Here is a 22,220-nt window from a genome sequence, read left to right on the forward strand (position 1 = left end):
TGCCTCAGTGTGCCCTGCTAAAATCCCCAGCATCTCCACTGTGCACTGCTGCTGGCAAGTGCAACTGTTCCTTCTGTGGCCCCAGCAGGCTTCAGCATGTGCAAATTGTTCCAGCTGGTCCTCAGCAGCAACTGAATTTGAGTATGGAAAGCCTCTCCCTGTGGACTCTCCGTTTACTTCCTGATCTAATTCCAAGTTACCCTGAATATTTAAAAAAAATCCCCAAGGATTTGCCAAAGCCCACCTAGTAGCCACCTAGTATGATGAGATTTGACTCCCAGTTTTGCCAGTATAAATCACAAAGGCTCTCTTCATTTCTCTGCAATTGTGCCAGACATATGCTGCTGTAACAGACTGCAATGTAGCATGGCTTGCCAAAATACTCAGTTTGGGATTAATGGGTATTTGCTACATTTGAACAAGCAATTTATAATACAGATATAAGTGAGACTTGAAAAATCCTAGAGAAATGTTTTAACTTAGACTGATAATGGTCAAAATTCAACCTGGATGAAAAATGCTCTTTAAACCATTCTCTAGCCGTGTTGGTGATTACGATTGCATAGAAATGAAAACACTTTTCAGAAAATCTTGTCATGTCACTGTAGTTTGTTTCAGAGGGAAAGGAGGAAAGTGGTCTGGGAAAATAACAGATTCCAATAATGTCCTTATTTAGTGTTCCTGTTGATCAAAATAGTCTAATGTTGTACTCTACAGCTGAAAAATATTTCAAAAACATTTTTAGAGAATTAATATTTGCATGCACTTATTAATAACGTTTGTTAGGATTTTTTTGTGGTTCCACTTTTCATCTTGCCCCTGCAATATGAAAATGCTCCAGAAACGTTCCAGAAAAAAATAGCTGGCATTCTATTTTTTAATTCCCCAATGCCTTTGCATCTGAAAATGTGTTTTAATATGCACGAAAAAGGTTACATACATGCAGAAGGCTTTCTATTTGCCAACAAACTTTGTAGGCCATTGAAAATGGAGGCTATAGATGCATCTGAGCTATCCTGGGAAAGAGAAGAATCGCTACCATATACTAATTTATTTTTCACTGTCACTGAATGAAGTATAGAATCAGAATGTCACACTTCTGAATGTATATTCATACTTAGTAATCCTACGAAGAAAGGACTCTCCCATACCGTACAGAATATGACTGACTCTACCATCTGTGATTTTCTTAAAATGCCACCTCCTCACAAAAAATAGGCCTGCTATTGCAAATGCCACCTGTCATCAGCTAGTGCACGTCAAGAGTGTGTGGTGCCCGAGTGTCAGAACATAACGCAGCCTTGGGATCTCTGGTTCCATGCAGCTCCAGCAGCACGGTATCTGTGCTCCTGCTGAGTGGTACTGGAGGCCCACCAGGAAGCAAAGGCAGGCACTGCATGTGCAAGTACAAGTCAAAAAGAGATGTTATAAGGTCTTTCTTCCTTTTTGATTAAAGGAAAAGACATGGGGGAAGAAGAATCAGCTAGACTGTTCTCTCTCAGCTCTTGGATGTTTGAGAACCAGAGCAGTGAAGTAGATGTGTTTCTTCACACAGGTGAGCCAGGATGGGAAAGCCTTGCTGGATGTCTTACAGCGTCCCTTGAGCCCTGGGAACTCTGAATCCCTCACTGCTACTGCAAATTACTCCAAGGCTGTTCACCAGGTGTTGGATGTGGTACATGAAGTCCTACATCACCAGCGGCGTCTAGAGAGCATCTGGCAACACCGAAAAGTCCGGCTACATCAGAGGCTGCAACTCTGCGTTTTCCAGCAGGATGTTCAACAGGTAATACCATTACTAAAGGAGGTAAAAAATGGTCTTTTATTTGCAGACATAAAGATATGTTTGGTGCCTTATCTGGAGAATATTGCCACAACCAAGATTTTGTGCACAGCTCTGCCTGTGCTGGAACCATGCTGAAATACTAATGCACCTTTCAGTATCTCTCAGTTTCACATTGAAGTCATCAGTCAGTCCACTGATTATTGATCAATCCGTTCCCTAAGGGAATGTGACACTCTTTTCAGTGGTTAATTTGTCACAAGTGAGCAATTAGCTGTAGGTACTCTGCTGTTTTTGAGAAAACAGCGTTTACTAGAAAAAGAAGGATTTCAAGTGTAAAAAGCAATTGAACCATGGTATATTTCATCTTCTTGTGTGGAGGCAATACAGATACAGACCTTTCAGTGGCAATGCTTAGGTGATCTTTACATTATTACCATTTGTGGAGGGCAGGTACCTGTGCTATGAGTTTGCTGGCTCAAATGAACTGCACACCCCAATGTACGTAGCCCACCTCACAGAAATAGAGTTCATACCGTACAGGCTTGCCTCTTAGAATTCAGGCTCCAGGGAAATAACATTTCTGTCAAAAAGAAATCCTTTTGAGTACAATCACAACAGTGTAACTGACAGTAAGAATGAGATGCCATTTTCATAGCTGCTAAATATGCAAACACAATCAACAGATGTTACAGGACTCTGCTCGTTCCTTAGGGTGTGGTTTGTTTATGGGCCCCTGTACAGCCTGAAACAGATGTTGGTGGCAATATGGTACTTGCTTTAAATGAAGAGGCTGAACACTCTAATCGTGTTTATGGAGCATTCTAATGTCCCTGGGGTTCTTTATGTCAGTGCCTTCCTCCCAGTGAAACGTGAGGTGGAGATGGAACGACAAAGCTGTCACGGGCAAAATAGATGTGAACCAGCAAGGAAGGGGGACAGGCCACTTGTATGCAACATGTGTACATTTGTGGTCCTGTTAGTGCCATAGTTGAAGTGCACCAGCACAGACAGAACTGTGGCTGTAGATATCCTTCACAAATACGTGTGACCATTTCTTTGGCAGACTTGAGAAGTTTGCTAGAATTTATACCTGCTCATTTTTTCCCATGAAACCGCACAAGTATTCATGCCATATATATAATTAAAACTGAGATTTAATGTAACAGATGCTTAATTTAAGCAACTTCACTTTCATTATGTACCAGCAAACGTACTGCATGGTAATGAAATTCATAAGCCATATATTAAATAGAGCACATACTTGGAATTCAGCTAGAATGCTCTGCAAACTTTCTCAACTTTGATATATTATCTTAATACAATTTTGGGGTTAAAATCTTAAAAACCAAGGCATTGTAAATTCTGGTATTTTTACATTTTATCCAACTGCGGTATATAACGTCAATAGGTATCCATATTAGCTATGTATTCTTTATCCCCTAGGGTTACTTACACTTTCGTTCAATACCTCCACTCCAAAGCTTTCTTTTCCATCTTTTTGAAATCAGTAGCAGTGCTTAAGAGGTGCATTCGAGAAACACGTTCAGACTTTTACTTCCTGCTTAATGCAGGGCAACGAGACTCTGTCACTGGTTTTCAAAAAGTACAGGTCTTTTGTGTGTAATCTGACTTTTGGTGAGGGGGGGGAAACAAGCAGTAAGAGTTGCTGGATTCCAATCGATTTAGAAAGCATCACTCTGTGTGAGTTCTGTTGGCAGCAATCTTTCCAAATTTTTCTCTTAATGGGTAGTTATTATCTGGGAAACAACAGCTTAATGACAGACGTGTTTCTGTCCCAGCACACACTTCCATCCCTTTGTCCTACTTAGAAAGTAGAGAGGAAGAGATGAATCATTCTGTTCACTAAACATCTGTACTATTCAAAATGAATGCTTTGTAACTCATAAGTGAAATTAGCAGCTAAACAGAAATATGAAGTGTAGATTCCATGAGGAGGAGGAAGATCTCTGAGCATGCTTTTTGGTTTGTGGTTTGTTTTTTTTTTTTGGTTGTTGATTTGATTTTGTTTTGAAAGTAATCACCTCCTATGTATCTGTCGTGCAGTTCCTATTATGCTTGCATTTTTAAATAGCTATCAGCTGGCAGGTGAAACTGTCTACTAGTAAGTTGTCTGCTAGCCAAAGTAACATCTGCCTTATCAATATTTAATAACTTTTAACTAGCTTCTTCCTGGTTCAAATCAAAAAAAGGTATGTGGGAGAACAAATCCTGACAGGAGAGGCCTGAATTTATTAGAAATTGCTGTCTTCTAGACTGGCAATGATACAGTGTAGTTTCTCAAAGGAAGAGTTCTTCCCTTTCTGTCCAGCTTCAAATTTAAGCTTACCACTGTGCATGTCCCATGGCTCACCCTCTCCAGGGTTGGCCAATGCAGTGAAAAATTCAGGTGGAAGATCACAGAATCACAGAATTTCTAGGTTGGAAGAGATGATCTGGCAGACCTTACACTCACTCAACTTCTTCATCTCTACCTTTCTCTTCATGTCAGCTGTTCTGCATCAATCTTGTCCTAAAAGCAGATGTGAACAGGGACTGGTTTTGTTATGTTTCGTGTTTCTACTACAGATTCCAGGATTATTTTGCATGCTCTTGCTCTATGCTTAACTGCATTAATAGTTTTTAGTAAAGACAGATCTCTGAGAACGGATCCTTTTGGATCCCGAGAGATCAATTATTTTTCATTTAACTACTCTAATTAGACTTGACAGAAGGTTCAAATACTTAGTCATGCAATGTCGAGTTTCCGTAAGTCTTGCGAAGCTGGGTAGCTGGATGAAAGTTTTATGTAGTCCAGGTGTGTCCTTTGGGCTGGATTAAAGGGTTATTCTGTGTTAGACAGGGCTTGTTCACTTCATTCTTGATATCTTCTACACCATTTGCAAGGCCAGAGTACACACTGCATGCATTGCTAGCAGGTCACGGCAGTGTTCTGAGATAATCTCCCACCGACAAGGAAATCCTTTTGACTGTAATTTGGTTTCGGTTTGAACTGCACAAAACCTGAAAACATTGAAAATGATAAATTAAAAGAAACAAAAGTAACTCCTATTCTGAGAAAGAATGTATCTGTACAGTCAAGTTGTAACCAAAATAGAAGTTGTGCTATAGAAAAAAAGTTTAAACAAACACTGTGGATTGCCAAGTTACAAGAAATGTTATGCTATAAAATGTCATTAAAATAATCTCTACCTCACACCATCAGACATTTTCCAAGATTATTTGCTGTTAAATCTATATGTAAATACAATGATATCAGTTTGCACATGTGAACAGAGGTAAATACTGGTGTACTAAGAACTATGAGTTATGAAGATATAGCATTTTAAAGAAGGGAAGAAAATAAATGGAGTGAAACTGCATTTGCAGCCTTCACAGGAAATGGAGCACCATTCACACAATAGAAATAGCAGATAAGACAATTTGTGAGCTGTTATGAGGCTCTACACAGGCATAAACTGACAAGGAACTCTTTTAACACCAGAAGTATTTAGGATCATTATAAAAAATATGTTGGATTGCCAACTGTGTAAAAGACTTCATTGCTTCTCTTGTTTTTCAGAAGTCCTCTATCATTTCAGATAGGGAAGAGCTGTGCTGTTTGATCCCTTAACACAGCTGTGGGAGGAGGTGCTGAGATTCTGTCTTACAAGGGAGGAAAAAAATCCCTTTGACATTCATACTGTTATTCTGTAATTGCTGCAGATGCTTTAGCCCATTTATGGTAGTTTTTTCTTTTTGTCCCCCTCTGCTCTGGGTCTTCTGCTTTTCCAGACTACTTACCAGCAAATTTACACCATTTCAATTTCTGTTGAAAATTGAAATTGTTCTAATGTTGTCTCCAATTTTGCCTGCTTTGCCCTGTTACATCTTGATTTACCCTGTCTGCCTTGGCTCTCCACTTTAATATGTTCCCTTTGCACTCTTGAACACCAACAGTGTAAAACAGCAAGGCACAACGAGTGTTGTACCATAAGCAGATGTTATTGAACAGCCTTAGAAATAACTGTAGTAAGTTTATAGCATTGTTCTTCACTCCATTGCCTTCCCCTATCCCCTTGGTTTAATATACGCAAGAATTTTGTCTGAATTCTCTCACTTCATAAACTCATTCAAATGAAGCTGTAAAGCCCAAAGCATACCTATTAAAGCAGAAGAAAAATGGAGACCTATCAGATGCATTATTGAAATGGTCTGTGCATGCCTTGAAGTTGGTATTTTAAGGCACTTTGATGGTGGAATAGTCAAACTGCTGCTCTTATTCTGCAGGCGTCGTTCCTTCTTGTGGAAGTTCTTGGTCTTTCCACCCATCTGTGTATGCACAGACACCAACACCCTGCCTGACACAGCCAACCTTATTCTCTACAGATTCACATTCTGCAGACTCACGTGTTTCTCACATGCTGCTTCCTTCTTGCTTCACTTTGGTTGTGATGATTGCCTGTAAAGGAGGAGCTGGAAAATAGGTGGACGTAGAGGTCCTGTCTGTACTGGTGCTTTTTGGCTTTGTACAACGTCTTGATTTAGCTGGGGTGGTTCTGCATGGAAAAAGGAGACATGCACCTCATGCCAGGTGAAGACTCGCAGTAAGCCACAGGATGTCCATCACTAGTAAACCCTTATTAGCAAGTGGATACCAGTATACTAAGAAAGCTAGGACTGTTGCCATACCAGTTGTAGTGATGTGTCAAAGCCCTTTTGTTATTAAAGAAGGTCAAGCTCGACCAGAATCAGGTTCATCTGGGTTTCTCTAAATTTGTAGATCTGTGTCCTGTTGGCCTCATGCCCAGAGACATTAATGAGCATAGCTTTGGTTTCCTTGTGTGGTTATCTGCCTCTGGTGATGGATAAAAAGGCCATGTGGCCACACTGATATCATTACATTTACCAGCTGCCATTGTTGTGGGAGACTGCAAAGTATTGCAGAGGAAAGGCTGTCTCTCTTCATAACCAAGCACTTTAACTTGTAACATGTCTGGCTTTTACTGGCCGAGAAAACAGATCATTCCCTGTTCCCGCCCTGCTCCACTTGTATGGAGAAAAATGTCCTGCCAACATCCATCCGCCTCCATACACTGTCCAAAAACACTGAATACTTCATGTGATGTGTGTGATGTCCATTTGCAGAAGAATGCTGGGATGTTTGTGGCGCAGTTCATGATTCATTTAGCTTTCACACAAGGTTTTAGAGGATTAGGTCTGTACATCCCCCACATATGCATGTGGACAATCAGTTGTTTTGATCACTTCAAGGCAATGACTTCTCCAAAATTCTGTAGTTTTCTATCACAGTTTGTCACAGTTTGTTTCAAAGAAGGAAGAAATCAGACTATATGTCTCCTTTTATGCTTTGTTTACAATAAGTACCTTCACTGAGCCTTGTAAAACAATAGATTTATTTGTAAACAAGAGCAAAGTAAAAAGAACATTAGAGTCAAGTCAAGTTTATATTTACTGCCATATGACTTCAGCTACAGCACCCTGCAAAAACACGTCACTGCTCTCTGCGCCATCTGAGCAGATTTAGCTTGTAAATTACTACCACTGACAGATAAATAATTAAAACATTAGAAGCATCCTAGAGAATTTTCAGAGCCCCTTTGGTAAATTTATCAACTAATGAAATGCACTTAGTTTGTCACTCAAATGTTTGAATTGTCAAAGCATTACTGCTGTACTTTCTCTGAGCTTACAAGGTATTTGTGATCTTACCATCCATATGGTTGCAGTGGTACCTGATGGTGAGTAAAGTTTGAACTCTGGTTGTACTGTACCAAAGAATTAATGAAAAAAGGAACTCAGGAGTCAGTACTGGTAAAACTAGCTGGCAACCTTGTCCCAGTGGGAAGTGACAGAAGAAAATAATCTTTTGTCATCTGAGACCAAGAGATAAATAAATAACTGCTTTTACAAACCTTGCCCTTCCAGATAATTGTTGAGGCCAAAGTGTCCACACCTAGTTTATTATCTAATATAAATATCTCACCACAGAATTTGGTAGATCACAGTAAAACTTTTACCTACCTATCTCTAAAGGGCTAACTTAATAAGATGTGCACATGCTTACAAACCCACGTTATATCCTTAATGGCCTCTTTCTTGGTGCTTGTCTGGTGTATAATTTATGCCATAAACGACAGTAAGTCTATAGTAAAATGATTTTTGTTTGTTTGTTTCCATCCCCTTTTTGTCACAGACCATGCAATAAAATATCTTGGCAACTGCTTCCCTAGAGCAATTTTCATTCCATTCTTTTGTTCCTGCCAAAGGAACTGGCACCTTTTCAGGCAGTGTGAGTGCAAGTCCAGGCAATGAAGAGGTTTGTGGCCCCACTCATCTTTTGAAGAGGGCTGACAAGTAACCAACACTGTCACTGACTTGAAAGTGAAGTGGTGCTGATTAGTATCCTGCAGATCCTATGAAATGAACTAATAATAACATGGCCATTTAAATAACACAAAGCTTTGTGTTTCTGTCCTGGTAGTCACACTTGTACCCTCTAACCAGTGATCAGTGTCTCATGTAAGAACAACTCAGATGTCTTAAGAAAGCAGCCCAAGAAGTTAATTGCTTTAAATACATCAAACTCACATGAGAGAGCAAGCTGTGTTCTGAACTTCTGACAACATTTATAACAATATCATATATATCAGTATTAGACTGTTTGTGCCAAAAGTTTTTACAAAGAAATATGGGTTTAAGCAATTACATTTTCATTTAATGATATTTTTTCAGGAAATTCCTTAAGGCTTGTTGATTAACAGTACTGTATCCTCTGCAAAATTTGATTTAAAGTGTAACTTGAAATTACCTGGAATCAACCTTTTATCTTTCTTACTCTATATAGTTATTAAGCCAAGTAGACAATTGTTCTTTGTGCTTTTGAGGAGTCACTGATTAAAAAATAATAATGATCACTTTTTAATTTCCACACAGAGCAGAAGCACTAGGGATATCAAACTTCAGGGGCCAGCTTCAGTTACTAACTGAAGTTTACTTAGTATTGATGTAAGAGCAGTGCAAGAACACTTTGATGAGCTCCACAGCTGTCTTGGGAAATAGGATCTGAAGAAATCTGAACCACCCAGCTTGATCTCTGAACCTACTTAAGTGAGAAGAGGAACAGAAAAAAATAATCCTTTGTGCCCCCGAAACTGTTTTTTTGTTTAGGATACTGTCTGTCCTTTAAGACACAGTCCTTACATATGGTCCGTTTTGCTGCTTTCTGAACTGGAAAAGTTTGGATTCTTACTAAGAGTTTAGGAATCTCTAAGAAGGCCTTCCAAAAACTCTTGAAAATCCTGCTGACTCCTCCAGGCTTTGAATCTACCTCATAGTGAATGGAGAGGATGCAACATGTTGTATGAACAAATGGAAAAGATGATATAATAATACAGTTACCTCTCAGGAGGTAGAGGCAGCTCTCCGTGGTCTGGATTTATCCTGCCTGTCCTTAAGAACGTAACTGAATCATCCAAGTCAGGAGTCTAATGCATAGTCTCCTTTTATAGTCAGTGGAGAGACACTGGCATCTTCAGGGAATGACTCAGTCTGTCTAAGATCTGAATTGTACTATGGATACTCTTTCTTTCAGGGGAAATAATGAGAAAGTAGGCTCTCCAGGGAGATCCTTCAGTTTGATATTACCTGGTGTTGGGTGAGATGAATTAGGATGCAGGAGACCAATCCTGTGTGGTGCTGAGCACTTCTAGCCACCGTGCCAGGCCATTCAGTGCCTGTCTGATCCAGGGTTCACTCTGCAGCAAACTTGAGAAGTCAGTCCTAGGGAAAGTGCTAAAATTTGCTGTTATGCTCAAGCAGAATCATCCGCCTTATATAGCATATCCTCATTGTTTAGTTCTATACCCAGATTGTTTGCATGTCAGCATCCCTGAAAATACGATGTTTAGTTTATTGTTTTTGAAAGGCATCATTGGCTCCCATTGTCATGGCAAAGGGGGGGAAAGAATCAGGCTCGTCTGTTACTGATTAGGCCTACAAAAATAGTAGGGCCGCAGTGGTGAAGGAAGAAAAATAATTTTCTCCAGAAATATATATATATTTTTGAAAGCAATTGCTAGAATGAGTAATTGTCACTAAGGGTACAGAGAAAAAATAAGGTCTCTGAATAAACATAAGCTGGAATGCTAGAAGGCTTTTCCTCCTGCAACTTTAAGAAGTAACAATAACAGTAGTACTTCTTGCTTGTTGTGGTTTCTTTCATCTCAGGATTATGGGTCTTCTGAAAGGTTGATGTTAAGCGACTTGCCAAAGGTCACTGAAACCTTCATGGCCAGAACTCCTCATGTCAGGATGTCTGATTCACAAATCCTTGCTCTAAACCTTCAAAGTCATTGCTAGTCCAGTTTTACCCCTGAAGAGAATGTCTTACGGGATTTATTTGGACTATGTAGAAATGAAATATGGGTCTGTTATGCTAAGAAATAAATATGCTATTTTGGGCATTGGTTTAGGAGTCTAAAATAGTCTTTCTTTTCTACTCCATTTGTTTCCCGTGATCTTTCCTTCCAATTACCTCCTCACATGATCTCCCAGCCTTTTCATGATTCTGCGTGTCACTCAGTGATCAATCCTCTTTCATATTGCTTTTGACTGATGGCCAACAAAAGGTATTTTCATTAAAGTGAGAAAACAACTAGCCAGACAACAAAGAGGATAATGATAGCTAGTTGCTGAAGTATAACTATAACGATTTCACGGTGTTTTCCTGCATGGGGCAGCTGCTCAGCCAGCTGGTTACTTTCTGCCTCTGGCAATGACCTGCGCTCACAATTTGAGATTATTATGTCTTACTGTGTAGCGAGGCCCAATTTAGGTTGAGCTGATCTGGCACCATGTCCTGTTTATGCTAGCTGTTCCTCTCCAGGCCAGTCATTCCCACTACCTCTCACTACTTCTAGCAGCTTTACCTCAACCCGTGTCACAAACTGCTTTTTTTTTTTTTACCTCAACCCGTATCACAAACTAGCTCTGCTCCATATAACTGTGCTCCTGTTGGCTGTACCTTCAGTAGCATCCCTACCCAGCCAACTTGATTGAAAGGTTCTGGTTTTTCTGTCCTTGGAAGTCAGTTTGTGCACCGTCTAAGTCTGAACACAATGCTTTAGCTCACAGGAGACTTTTAAGCAACTACTTTTGTTTCATATTCCTCACAGGGAGCTCTTACAACAAAGCCTCTTGTTTGTTTTGTAAAGTTGTAATCTTTGGATTGCAGTTCTGGAAGCCATTGCCTAGGCTGGGGTGACCCCCAGGCACATTTTAGAGCTGGTAGGTTCTAAAAGTATACTCCTGTATACTATTACAACTATAAACTTTCTTTTATGCTATGATTCCCTTTTTAACAAAAATGTCCTTCAAACATAAAAACCATGTAAAACAAACATATTTCATGCCTGTCCACTGGTCTTTTATATTTCTCCTCCTGTTGGTCTGACAGTTCTTTACTTGTTCCTTCTTCCTGCCTTTTGGAGTTTTTTGGATGGGGGACATGTGTCGAGGGATGGAGAAAATTACTTTTATTTTTGGCTTCAGCCACAAAAAGCATTTTGAGCTTGAGATAATTTCCTTCCCAAACCAGCGTGAAAAGTTAGGGAAAAAAAAAAAATCACAAAACAAAAACAAAACAATAATCACTTATTTTTCTTTTCTTTTTTTTTTTTCCTCTAGAACAAAAGGTAACTTTTAAAAAATCAGAATGTATTTGGGGTGTTGCTTTTGCTTGCTTGCTTGCCTCCTCAGGTTTTTTAAAGTGTTATGTGGTGTCAGGAAACAAGAAGAGCAGTAAGTTCAGGATGAGGGGAGAGGGGATGCTATATGCTGGGAGCCACAACCCACCCCTCACCCCCACCCAAAAAAAAAAAAAAGAAAAGAAAGGAAGGAATGAGTTTTTTTCACAGAAAACTTCACGTGTGAGGAAAGTGATTTTTTCATTAAAAGAGATGCTTATGGGAAGTCCCCAACCACTTCTGGTCCTTGCTCTGCCCATGACTCACACATCTGGAGTCCTTCAAGTGTCTTTTCTCTCCTGAACAGTTCAAGGTTGTTCCTTGCTGAAAGAGCTTTTCATAAGTCTCATCCTGCTTGCACATAAATCTTAGTTTATTTTTGCATCATCTCAACCAGTCTGCCAGGGGACTTAGGGCTCAGCATCCATTTGTTTGCCTCCCCACAAACAGCTCCTCATTGCCGTTATCCGCAGCCTCCTTTGATCAGTCTGTAAGGTCGTTGGCCCTTCACCCTTCAAAACCCTCGTAAGATCCGTTTCTTCCATGACCTTTGGAAGAAATCAGCCATATGGTTATGGGTAGGTTACACAGCAATGCAAATGTCCTGAGCTTTTTATTTTCAGTTCTGTTGTGTCTTTCACACTGAGTGTTTGGCTCAGCATGGAGCCTGTATGCCACATGCCAAACTTCTCACACGTCTCAGCAACTCAGCCCTTTCCCCGCTTATTTGCAGCACCGAGCTGTGACTTCTGTGTTCAGGGAGACCATGTGTCGTATGCAGCTGGTTGGCCTGAGCAGTGACTGACCGACAGGCGGTGTGAGCAGAAGGGATGCTGTGGTGCCAGTGTGAGTCCCTGAGTGGGACCCTGTGGTAGAAAAGCCCTGCTGGGAGGCCAACCCCCAAAGGCAGCCTTGTGCTGCCATCCTGTCTACCCTGGGCACAGCCTGACGCACAGAATATCTCAAAGCAGGAGAGAAAACATTTGAGGAGTTAGGTTAATTGTTTAAAAGACAAACAAGTGATGTTAGAAAAGTCTCTGATAGTGGAGAACTGCCAGGATGGAGAAGAGCCACTCCTGGCTTTCAGGGCGCTTCTTGTTTGTACTCAGGTTTTGCCTCAAGTTTCAAATCAGGTCAGAGCCCCATGGAGGAAAGGTGTTTTCCAATGTGGTGGCACAAAACCCAGCCCCAAGGGGCTCTGACCCTGGCAAGGGTGTTTGAGGCTGCTGCAGTGCTATACCATCTTGCATAGTTTTTCTGTTACTGAGATGACACTACGTACCAAGACCCATTTATCCCAGTTGGAGGTTGTTCTCATACTAAACTTGTCTGTGCTGGGATTATAAGCCTGGTTAAATGAAGATGATTAAATCGTCTGCTCCCAACAGTAACCTAAGCAGAGCTTTATTTAATATTCTGGTCGATCAGCAGTTTTCTCTACGGCGAAGCAGACAACTCAGCACAGTGAGGGTTGTCAACATTAGGCCTGGAGCATAGTGCTTGCATTAAAGACTGCTCTGTTGTAAAGCTCATCTTTGCTTTATCAGTCCTTTCTATTTGTTCATTGGCTTAAAACATCTTATTTTCTAACAGTTCAGGTGGGTTGATACTATCAAGCTGTTGATGGTACCATCTTAATCCATGTCTAAACTCACAGTGCAGTCCAGGTTAGTAACAGGTCCAGACAGTGTCCCAGAGCACCAAAATTAGAAGCCAGTCATGTAGGTTGTTTCCTTTCCTATAGAGTAAATGAGGAGTTGTTACCCAAGGTATGTGCCTAACCCTGCTTACAATTACACTATTCCACTTCTGCCTACGCTAACAGTTACGCTCTGGTTACAGCTGGAGCTGAAAAACGTAGTAAATATGTCCTCCAGTAGTTTTGTTTTGTTTCCTCTCTTGAAGCCTTTAGGCACATCTGTCACTGACAGAGTTAAAATCAACTGCTCTATTTACATACTCAAGGTTAATGTACTTTTCTAAAGAGTTCATGACACTCCTTTGGTCCCTCCTGTGTACGTGCTGTATTTCTTTAGGGACATTTTACATTTTGGACAGTCCCACTGAGAAAAAACAAATTAAGTGAATTTATGCAAGGAATCTACTTTGCAAGCCATAGTGGGCTACTCTTAAAAATGATGATAATAATAAAATTAATAATCTCTTCAGGATCAGATGCTTTCCCTCACAAACATGAAAATCAGCACTGGGCAATTAGCTGTGATGTTAGCAGTTAATAATAACTTCTGTCAACACCTTGGAGGTCTAAATCATAACTGCCTATCAAAAATCCAAATCAGCTGGGTCCTGCAGGTGTCTCTGTTTACTATCAGGACTGCAAGTGCTGATTTTCTGTTCTGCTCTGATGCTAGAGAGGTCAAATACAGAGTTACTGGGGGGGATTATTGAGGAATTGAAGAAAGCCCTAGTATGTTTGGTTGTAGCATAGTCTGAGCACTGTTAACTGTTTCTTCAGAGCTTTCTCCTCTGTGGATCAGCTGGTTCTCTGGCTCTTTGGGGGATGATGTGCAGGAGGACTTGAGTTTTTGGCACTGTGTCTATGCCATTAGGGTTTGTGATCATCATGAGATCTATGATTTCTCTGTCTGTGTTGCTGGTTCTTATTTAGGCTCCAGGAATCTGCACTTGCAGCAATAACTGAGCTCAGTCCTTTTACTTCTGGGATGTCCTAATCCTACTTCAGAGCATGTGAGGAGGACGCTGGGTTTGGGCCAGACTTGGTGTTCAGGTGTTTCTCTTCTTGAGAGAGCTCCAAAGCGCATTCTAAAATGGTGGAAACAACAGCAATGGAAGATGAGAGATTGCTCGAGTAAAAAATTAACAGCTTTTCAGGTTGCTTTTGCTTCAATGTCTGCTCTGCATGACACATTTTTCTTCCCATCCGCTTGAGCTGAGAGGGGCCCAGGGTGTTCTTTCAGGAAACTCTGACTATTTCTAAGCAAACAGCCTGAGGTCTGAGGGAGCCAGACTTAAGAGTGTAGCTGGGCCCAACCTTGGCTGACCTGGTGGTTGTGCCCTGAAAAACTGGTCTGAGAGGGCAAATGTGGGACGGGAAATGGGGACCTGGGGAAAGTGAAGTAGCCACTAAGCCTTAGGAGGAGTGAAATCTGTTCAAACTAGTGCTACAAACAGCAACAACCAAAATCTTCTAGCTGCTCTAGGTAAGAAAATATTTCTGTATTTCTGCATATTACCCTTGATAGGAGATTGACATCAATTAGTTGTATTGCTAATTCATCGTGCTACAGTTAAGTGCCAGGTATGTTTCCTAAGTGTTGGAGAAAAGGCTCACCAACAGCAACACCAGCAGCGTAATTGCAAAAGAAAAAAATCTACCCACAAGCCTTGAGAAGCCTCATGCAGAGCACAGCAGCATCTTTCTGTGCTGATGCAGAGCACATTTTCTGTGTCTTGCACAGAAGGAACATGCACAAATGTCGTTATTTATAGCTTCTCCACCCACACACAGCTTTGAAAACTTGCTGTAAAAGAAGTTAGCATTTAAAGAATACAACAGAAGGGTTTTTTTTAACCTGATGATTTTTTTTTCCTTTTTTGATTTCCTTAAAAACAATATTCTGGGAACATTAGAAACAAGCCAGGCATCAAGGAAGAAACATTAGTTCTTCATTTGTCTGTCTATTGTTCTCTTACTTGGAATGTTTTTAGAGAGGCACTTTCCAAATTTTATCAAGTAAAACATTTGATCAAGAAAATGAAAGATAAGTGGGATGCATTTGATGAATGGGAGCGTTACCAAAGGAAAGCAGCATTAAGTTGAAGGAAGTCCTTCCTCAGGGTAAGCGAAGCATATGTGTTCACACTCCCTTATGGAGAGCTTGCAGCCTAGATGACCACATTCAGTGAAAGAGCAAGTGGAGGCTGCATGACCTCCGTCACTGCTCAGAGGAAATGGGCAAGTACTGTACTCAAAATGCCCAGCCTACACCCAACTAACTCTGCCAAAGCCCTGAATTAAATGTGCTGTTCCCAAGAGACACATGACTAAATGCTGCATCTCCCTAATTACTAGGGCTGGGATCAGCTCTGTCCTTTACGTGAAGTGAAGGTGGATGGTGCCAGAACACATCACATTCTCACTTATCCAAACACTTGTCAGTGTTAAACCATCAGAATATGGTTATAGATGTGAAAGGCTTGGGTGAAGAACTGTACAAGTACAAAATGGCAATCTGTAGAAAGCAGTGACAGTTATTTTTGCCATGTAAGTCTGTGAAAAGGTAAGGAGTTAAGTTGGAGCTGCTTCCCCTCCTGAAGTGAGCAGCCCTCTTCCTCCATGGGAGGGCAGCATACATGGAGCAGGCAAGAATATTTTTGACTGTTGTACAGTTCTACGCTCATCTCAAGTCTCTTGGAGTGAGATAGGGGTGGAAATGGAAGAACAACACCCTTGCAAGGCCTGAAGCAGCAAGAAATGAGACTGCTAGAAAATAAAAGTCTTGGTGCTCAGGCCACAGCACTGCAGGAGATATTTAGGATGTCTTCACTTAGTCATGCTGTTAACTTTTGAACCCTTTCACAACTAATTCTTTTTGCACACTTGTGCATTAGAAGCTGCTAAGAAGAAGACAGCCAGGGAGAGTTTTTCTGGAGTGCTTTCCAGTGCAGGAGCTGTTGATGAACAAGGGATCGTGCTGCAGGGACAGACATGGCTGGCCAAACTCTTACGGTCCTGCTTCCAGATGGGTTTGTAAACATAGGGTAGCTATGGGTGTTGGAAGCAGTGAGGAGTCTGGAGTCACTGCGTGTATTTTCGCTTATTGAGGACATTCTGGTACCTATTTGTCTCTTTTATATTTGTTGTCCCACATCTCAGTAGTTGTATAATTTACTGAAGTACATTCATTAGTATCAGCTGTGCTATGCAGGGCTGTCACTACTATAAAGAGCAGAACATGGATGTCCTGCTTTTGGCAAAACAGTATTTTATTTTTTTAACCACTGAGGTTAGATTTTGTTGTTAAAATGAGAAACTGTGCAGAGGTGAACCTTTCACATAGTGTCCAGGAAACTCATAAAAACACCTACGATCTGATTTCATGGGGACTTGTTTTTCTGGTTGAATGTAGACAAGGGAATAAAAGAAGTTTTTTTAATGTTGTAATTGGCTCTGCATTTAATCCTCCTTGTTAATTTAGTTGCTCTATGCAGCAGAATAATACTGATAGGTCTGTAAGGTTGCTTTTCCTTCCAAGGGTAAAAGGGACTGCATGGCTTTTCTTTTTGAAAAGACCTCTTTAATTATGTGGTGGTATTTGGAATAACTACAATTAGAGGAGAAAAGCAGGGAGTGATTAAAAAATCATACTTAATAGCAGCTGCATTAGTTCTCTGGCTTTTGAAAGAGATGCAGGCATGGCTCAATGCATATTTACCAGATGCTGTTGTGATGAAAAGGAAGGGCAAAATGGAGATGACAAACTTCTGAGTGACTTCAGGAAAGGTTGTCTGTTGTATCATTTTGAGAGTGACCTTCATTGACAAAAGACTGAGGAAGTATCAAAATTCGTATTTGTCGTCCAGTGCTAACATCCAGTCCTAAGAGTATGTTAATCAGTGTAGCTCTGATTACACCTTCTCTACAAAAAGTTAAAAAAAAAAAAAAAAAAAAAAAAAATCAACAACAAAAGAAGAGAACCCCCAGACCTCAGATTGCTTCATTTGTGTGATAGCAGAATGCACCAATTAGGTCTCAAGCCAATTTGAAAGTAACATGTATGACCACCTAAGATGAATCAAATAAAGACAAAGCTGGTTGGCTGGTATATTATTTTCTGAAGATGAATTAGTTATGGACATATAAATAGGTCAAGCTACGGTGTTTCAGATTTTCTAGATATATGTTCAGCAATTCGGTATTTATACTGCAGTGAATTTGGAGCAATTTACAGCTGATTTTATAGCCCTGCTTTCAAATTGATTGTCTGCTCATTTGTGTATAGCAGCCATGATGTTGTTTGCTATTTATGATATTTTAGTATGTTCAAGTATTGGAAAAGGTTTCTAGAATCCCAACCAGATTTAGAGCCACATATTGCTAGAGGCTGCAAAAACTTAAAATAAAGGCAGCTTTCACTCCAAACACTTTCTCTGTCAGCCTCACTTGTTTTGACTGTAAGTGTGGTTAATGTCATTTTACAAATGAGAATGGAGGCAGGGAAGTTGAGTCATTTGCTGAACTGCAGTGCTGGGCATTGAACCAAATTGCTTAAATTCCAGTCTACTTTTGATATGAAATCCTTGTTGCTTTTTGCTTATTTCTTAAAGCTCTCAAATGATTTGACATGATTAGCCAAACAGAGTGAGCAGAGTAAGGCACTGTTCCCTTCCTCCACGACAAAACTCCATTAGCAGAGCTGTATCTGTACATTAGGAGTGCACTTATCCACATTAGCCTATATGCAGCTTGTAACATGCTGTCAGAGGAACTAAATTTGTTCAGAAGTTGCTAAATGGGACATAGAATGTGGGGTTGAAGTCTGTGTTTGGAGGCTTGGATTCTGCTGGATGAGTAATTAGCCCCTGCCTATCTTTTACAAACATAGGGTCTTTATCAATATTTACTGAAGTCAGTTGAAATTTTGCTGAGGATTTTGGTGGGAGCAAGATCTAAGGTTTAGTGTCAGATTTAGATATTTCTGAATTTAAAGATAATGGCATGAGAGCCAAAATGATGATTCCACTTCTAAAAATGAGGCATGATCAAACTTTATTTCTGTTCTTAAAAAAAATGTTTTTAAAGATACTGTATCACTAATGTAAAATTATAATGAAAGAGGTGGAAAAAAGGAGCTCTGTTTTAATTGGGATGGAGAAACCACAAGTGCAATGGCTGACTTTTGTTTAGGGTTTTATTATAAACCATTAATAATGGCAGGAAAAGCCAGAGGATAAGTTCCTTTGTATTTTGGTGTATTTTCTCAGCTAGACCTTTACTTGACATTACCCTGCTGTGACAGGGCCAGGGATAGAAGAGAAAAGAAATCTATTTTCAGCTATGATTTGGAATGCAACAAAGAAACTGTGTTTTAATTGAAATCAGACTTGGTGTGCATTTTACTCATTAAAGAGGATTAGGATATATTAAGTCTCCTTGAGTCGTTGTGGGTTTGGGGGAACTTTTTTTTTTTTTTTTTTTTTAATTTTCGTCTGATTCTTGGTGTTTGTTCTTTCTTTGCTGGTGCTGACACAAAATTCTCCTGGAGGGCCTGGTAGCAGGCCAGGGGTTGGGCTGCCCATGCCAGCCTGCATGGAACAATGTTATCCAGGAGCAGATATAATTGCAGTGGATAGAAGTTGACAGTCACACAGTGGCTACTGCCTTCACAGAGATGCAGCGCTCCCCCTGGCAAATGTGTATATTTTATCCTCGGAGGCCTTTTCCTTTTACCTCCCAAGGAAGGAGTGGTTTGTGGGTATCCTGAGAACACATTTACTTTGAATTGTATTGCTCATAAATCCACATATGCTGTGCAGTTTCTAGTACTTCTACTGTAAGAAAATGAGTTATCTTCTGCCACAACATTCTTTGTCGTATCAGCAAATTCCAGCTCAGCCAGTAAGTGTTGTTAAATAGGCTTGTATGATTTTGAAGGGCTTTGACAGAAAAGATCAGATTTTGTTGCTGTGCAGTAGAACAAAACATTTACAATAATCTTTGGATGTAAAGTCTCTATGAAAGCGCGATTTGAAACATGAACCCTTTAACTACACTTCCTGGTTACAAAATGCATGGTTGGCAAGGGCAGGGTTTTGAAATGAGGATTTCAGACAAACAAGGCCTTTGAGTTCCTGTTCATCATAGCACCTACAGAATAAGTAAAGATGAGTTTTGATTCCTGAGTGGAGATGGCGAAAATACTGTAAAAACACAAGTTTTGAAGTGCCATATAAATTCCTGGTATCCCACCAAAACTCTAATTATCCCAAAGTATCTCAAAAGCAAGCAATAAAGTGTACGTAGTGGCAACTTGATACAATTTGGCTGTTTCTCACTGGCACGTTTAAGGCATGAGCCTAGTAGATTTTGGAGGCTTCATCCATGTGTTTAAAGTTAGGCAATGCTTATGCATCTGTTTGAAATGGGGCCTCATTTAAAGCAGGATAAATTGGGTGCACTTCATTGGAATTGCTTTGGAATTTATTACAACCCTGCTAAAGTTACCAAAGAGTTAATCTAAGCCCTTAAAGTTATGCTAGATTGGTACCATTTTAGCTGAGATCGAGATCTGACTCTTAACCTTAAAATGGAAAATGGTATCATTTATTTTCAGCTTTCGGAGTAACCCAGTTTGACTCACTACAGCAACAACAGTGAGACATAGAGTAACAAAGAGTAATCATTCCCTCGGCCAAGGCACTTCTTCAACAGGTCATCTTGTTCAGGAGCAATAAGACCGTTCAGAACAGGTCTGGGTCAAATGCAGAAGTCAGGATGCCCCATCACTGCTACCACAGCACACTGCGGCTTATTCATGTGTGTTTAATCAGCAGCTTATGCTCCTCATCTCCTTCCTGTGTAGGAGCAGGGTAGGGTTCTGCCATTAGTTATTTCATAGAATCACAGAATGCTGTGGGTTGGAAGGGGCCTTAAATATCGTCTAATTCCACCTCACCTGTTTTCCATGTGTGTTTTATTTTTGTTTGTTTGTTTTGGTTTGGTTTTTTTGAGCAAGCCTCTTTTTTCTTCTCTAAGTGTCTCTCATTTCATCTTCATTCCTTGCTGCTAAAAGAAATACAGTTTAAAAGAATGCAAAAACACAATTTTTCAACTAATTCACCAACAGAAATTGTTCCTGAAAGTAACAGATTCACTACTCCTTTCACAGTTTGTATCACTGTAAAATAGGATCAGAGCATGAGGGTTTGCTAAGAATGAGTCATAGAATCATCTGCGTTGGAAAAGACACCAAGATCAAGTCCAACCATAAATTTGACCTACTGCATCCCATCACTAAATCATGTCCCTTAGTGCCATGTCCACGTGTCTCTTAAATGCTTCCGGGGATGGAGACTCAGTTGCTTCCCTGGGCCACTTGTTCCAATGCTTGATCATGCTCAGTGAAAAAATTCTTCCTAATATCTAATCTAAACCTCCCCTGGTGCAACCTGAAACCCTGAGTCCCACCACTCATCACCTGAGAAAAGAGACTGGATTCCAATGAGTTTTTAACTTAAAGTCAAATAAAGTTATGAGGTGCTTCTTAGTTTTCACTCTTACAAATTAGGAAAGATACGTATGGATAGAGTTTGCATTTTCTAAGAGCTGCATTGAGCTGTCTGCTCTTTAAAAATAGTGCCCAACTCTTTTTTTTTTTTTTTTTAATTTAAAAATCAAATTTAGCTTTTTAAGCTATTAAAAGAATTGACCTTAGCTTCACTAATGCAATCATCTCACCATATTCCCATCATACAAATTAGCCTAGAGGAAGAACAATTATCATCCTAGAACTTTCCTTAATTATTCCCTGATTGCTTCTTCAACCTTCTTCCTTTAAAATCATTCTTCCACTTCTTTCTTGTCATCCTACTCTGTCTTCCTACTTTGTCTTGTAGAAACTGTCACTATTCCCTGCAAATGGAGTGTCCAGTACATTTTTCCACAACCTCACCTGTGCGTTATTTATTTTGTCAGTATGCCACAGGACTTCCCATAGGCAAGAGTTTTGCATCAGTAAAATGCACTATCGAGAGGCCTCTGGAAGAGTTTCTCTTCAGAACATGGGCTTCCTGATGCTGTGCTCAGATAAAACCTGTATGAATTGTCACTCTTGTTCTTTCTGAAGTTACACAGATCATTCATAAAGGGACAGTTACAGCTATTCTTCCTCCAGGTAGCATTTTGAATCTTGTGATTATCCAGCCATATAATGACTGTAATAGCTAGAACAGTCAGCCTGCTGTAATTGTGCTGGAATTTTATTTAATTTTCTTGGTGACCTGAGTTTGCTGCTTATTTTGTTGTGTGTGTAATTTTGCCCCTGAGGACAAAAGAGAGACAGGACATTCACATCATGATAGAAAGAAAATAATGCTCCTACCACTTTTGATCTTAAATTAGGTGACATATAGAAAGAGAGATTAGCATCGTGTTTTTAACATACGTGTGTATCCAGCAGCATTCCCACCAATAGATGTTGCTGACGTCAGATGTGCTTCTTGAACATTTGGTTTGTGTTCTCCTTCTGTTAAACAGGCTATTAGGAAACAAATCATGGTTTTGAGCCTAATGCTGTATAAACTTTTACTAGCTGGGAATTAAACACAGTTACGAATCCCCATCCAGAAAAGAAATGGGGTCCCTTTCTCATCTTCCAGCCTCACATGCACTCTTTTTGGAGTCCTTTGGAAGCTACCAAGGCACATAAGAGTAAACAGAGTGACTCTATTATTCCCTGTTGGCATCTTTTGGATTGGGTGGATTAAAAACAGAAACAAAGCTACCCCAATCCACTCACCAAGAGCAATGGGTCAGTAAGGTCTGGGATGGGCATCTGCTATGGCAGGAGGTAAAGTACCGTAGTATTCTGCAGTCTTCTAAGATGTCTGTGAGTTATAAAGTTTCCTAGGTGATTCTGGTGGCATGCTTGGAGATGCCTTAGGCTTGGAACTCAGCATGTTTTCATTAA

General features: G+C 40.2%; 1 protein-coding gene across 17 annotated transcripts in view; it reads left to right on the forward strand.

Moving 5' to 3' along the window:
- Positions 1-22,220, forward strand: part of KALRN (kalirin RhoGEF kinase) — a 504,304-nt gene that overhangs the window by 244,736 nt on the left and 237,348 nt on the right. For all 17 annotated transcript variants that reach the window (XM_068687540.1, XM_068687542.1, XM_068687541.1 and 14 more), the window contains one exon: positions 1,556-1,786. In XM_068687540.1, the coding sequence (XP_068543641.1) occupies positions 1,556-1,786 (231 nt within the window). The remainder of the gene's footprint in view (positions 1-1,555; positions 1,787-22,220) is intronic.

This window comes from Anas acuta, chromosome 6 (assembly GCF_963932015.1).
Source record: "Anas acuta chromosome 6, bAnaAcu1.1, whole genome shotgun sequence".
Taxonomy (NCBI): domain Eukaryota; kingdom Metazoa; phylum Chordata; class Aves; order Anseriformes; family Anatidae; genus Anas; species Anas acuta.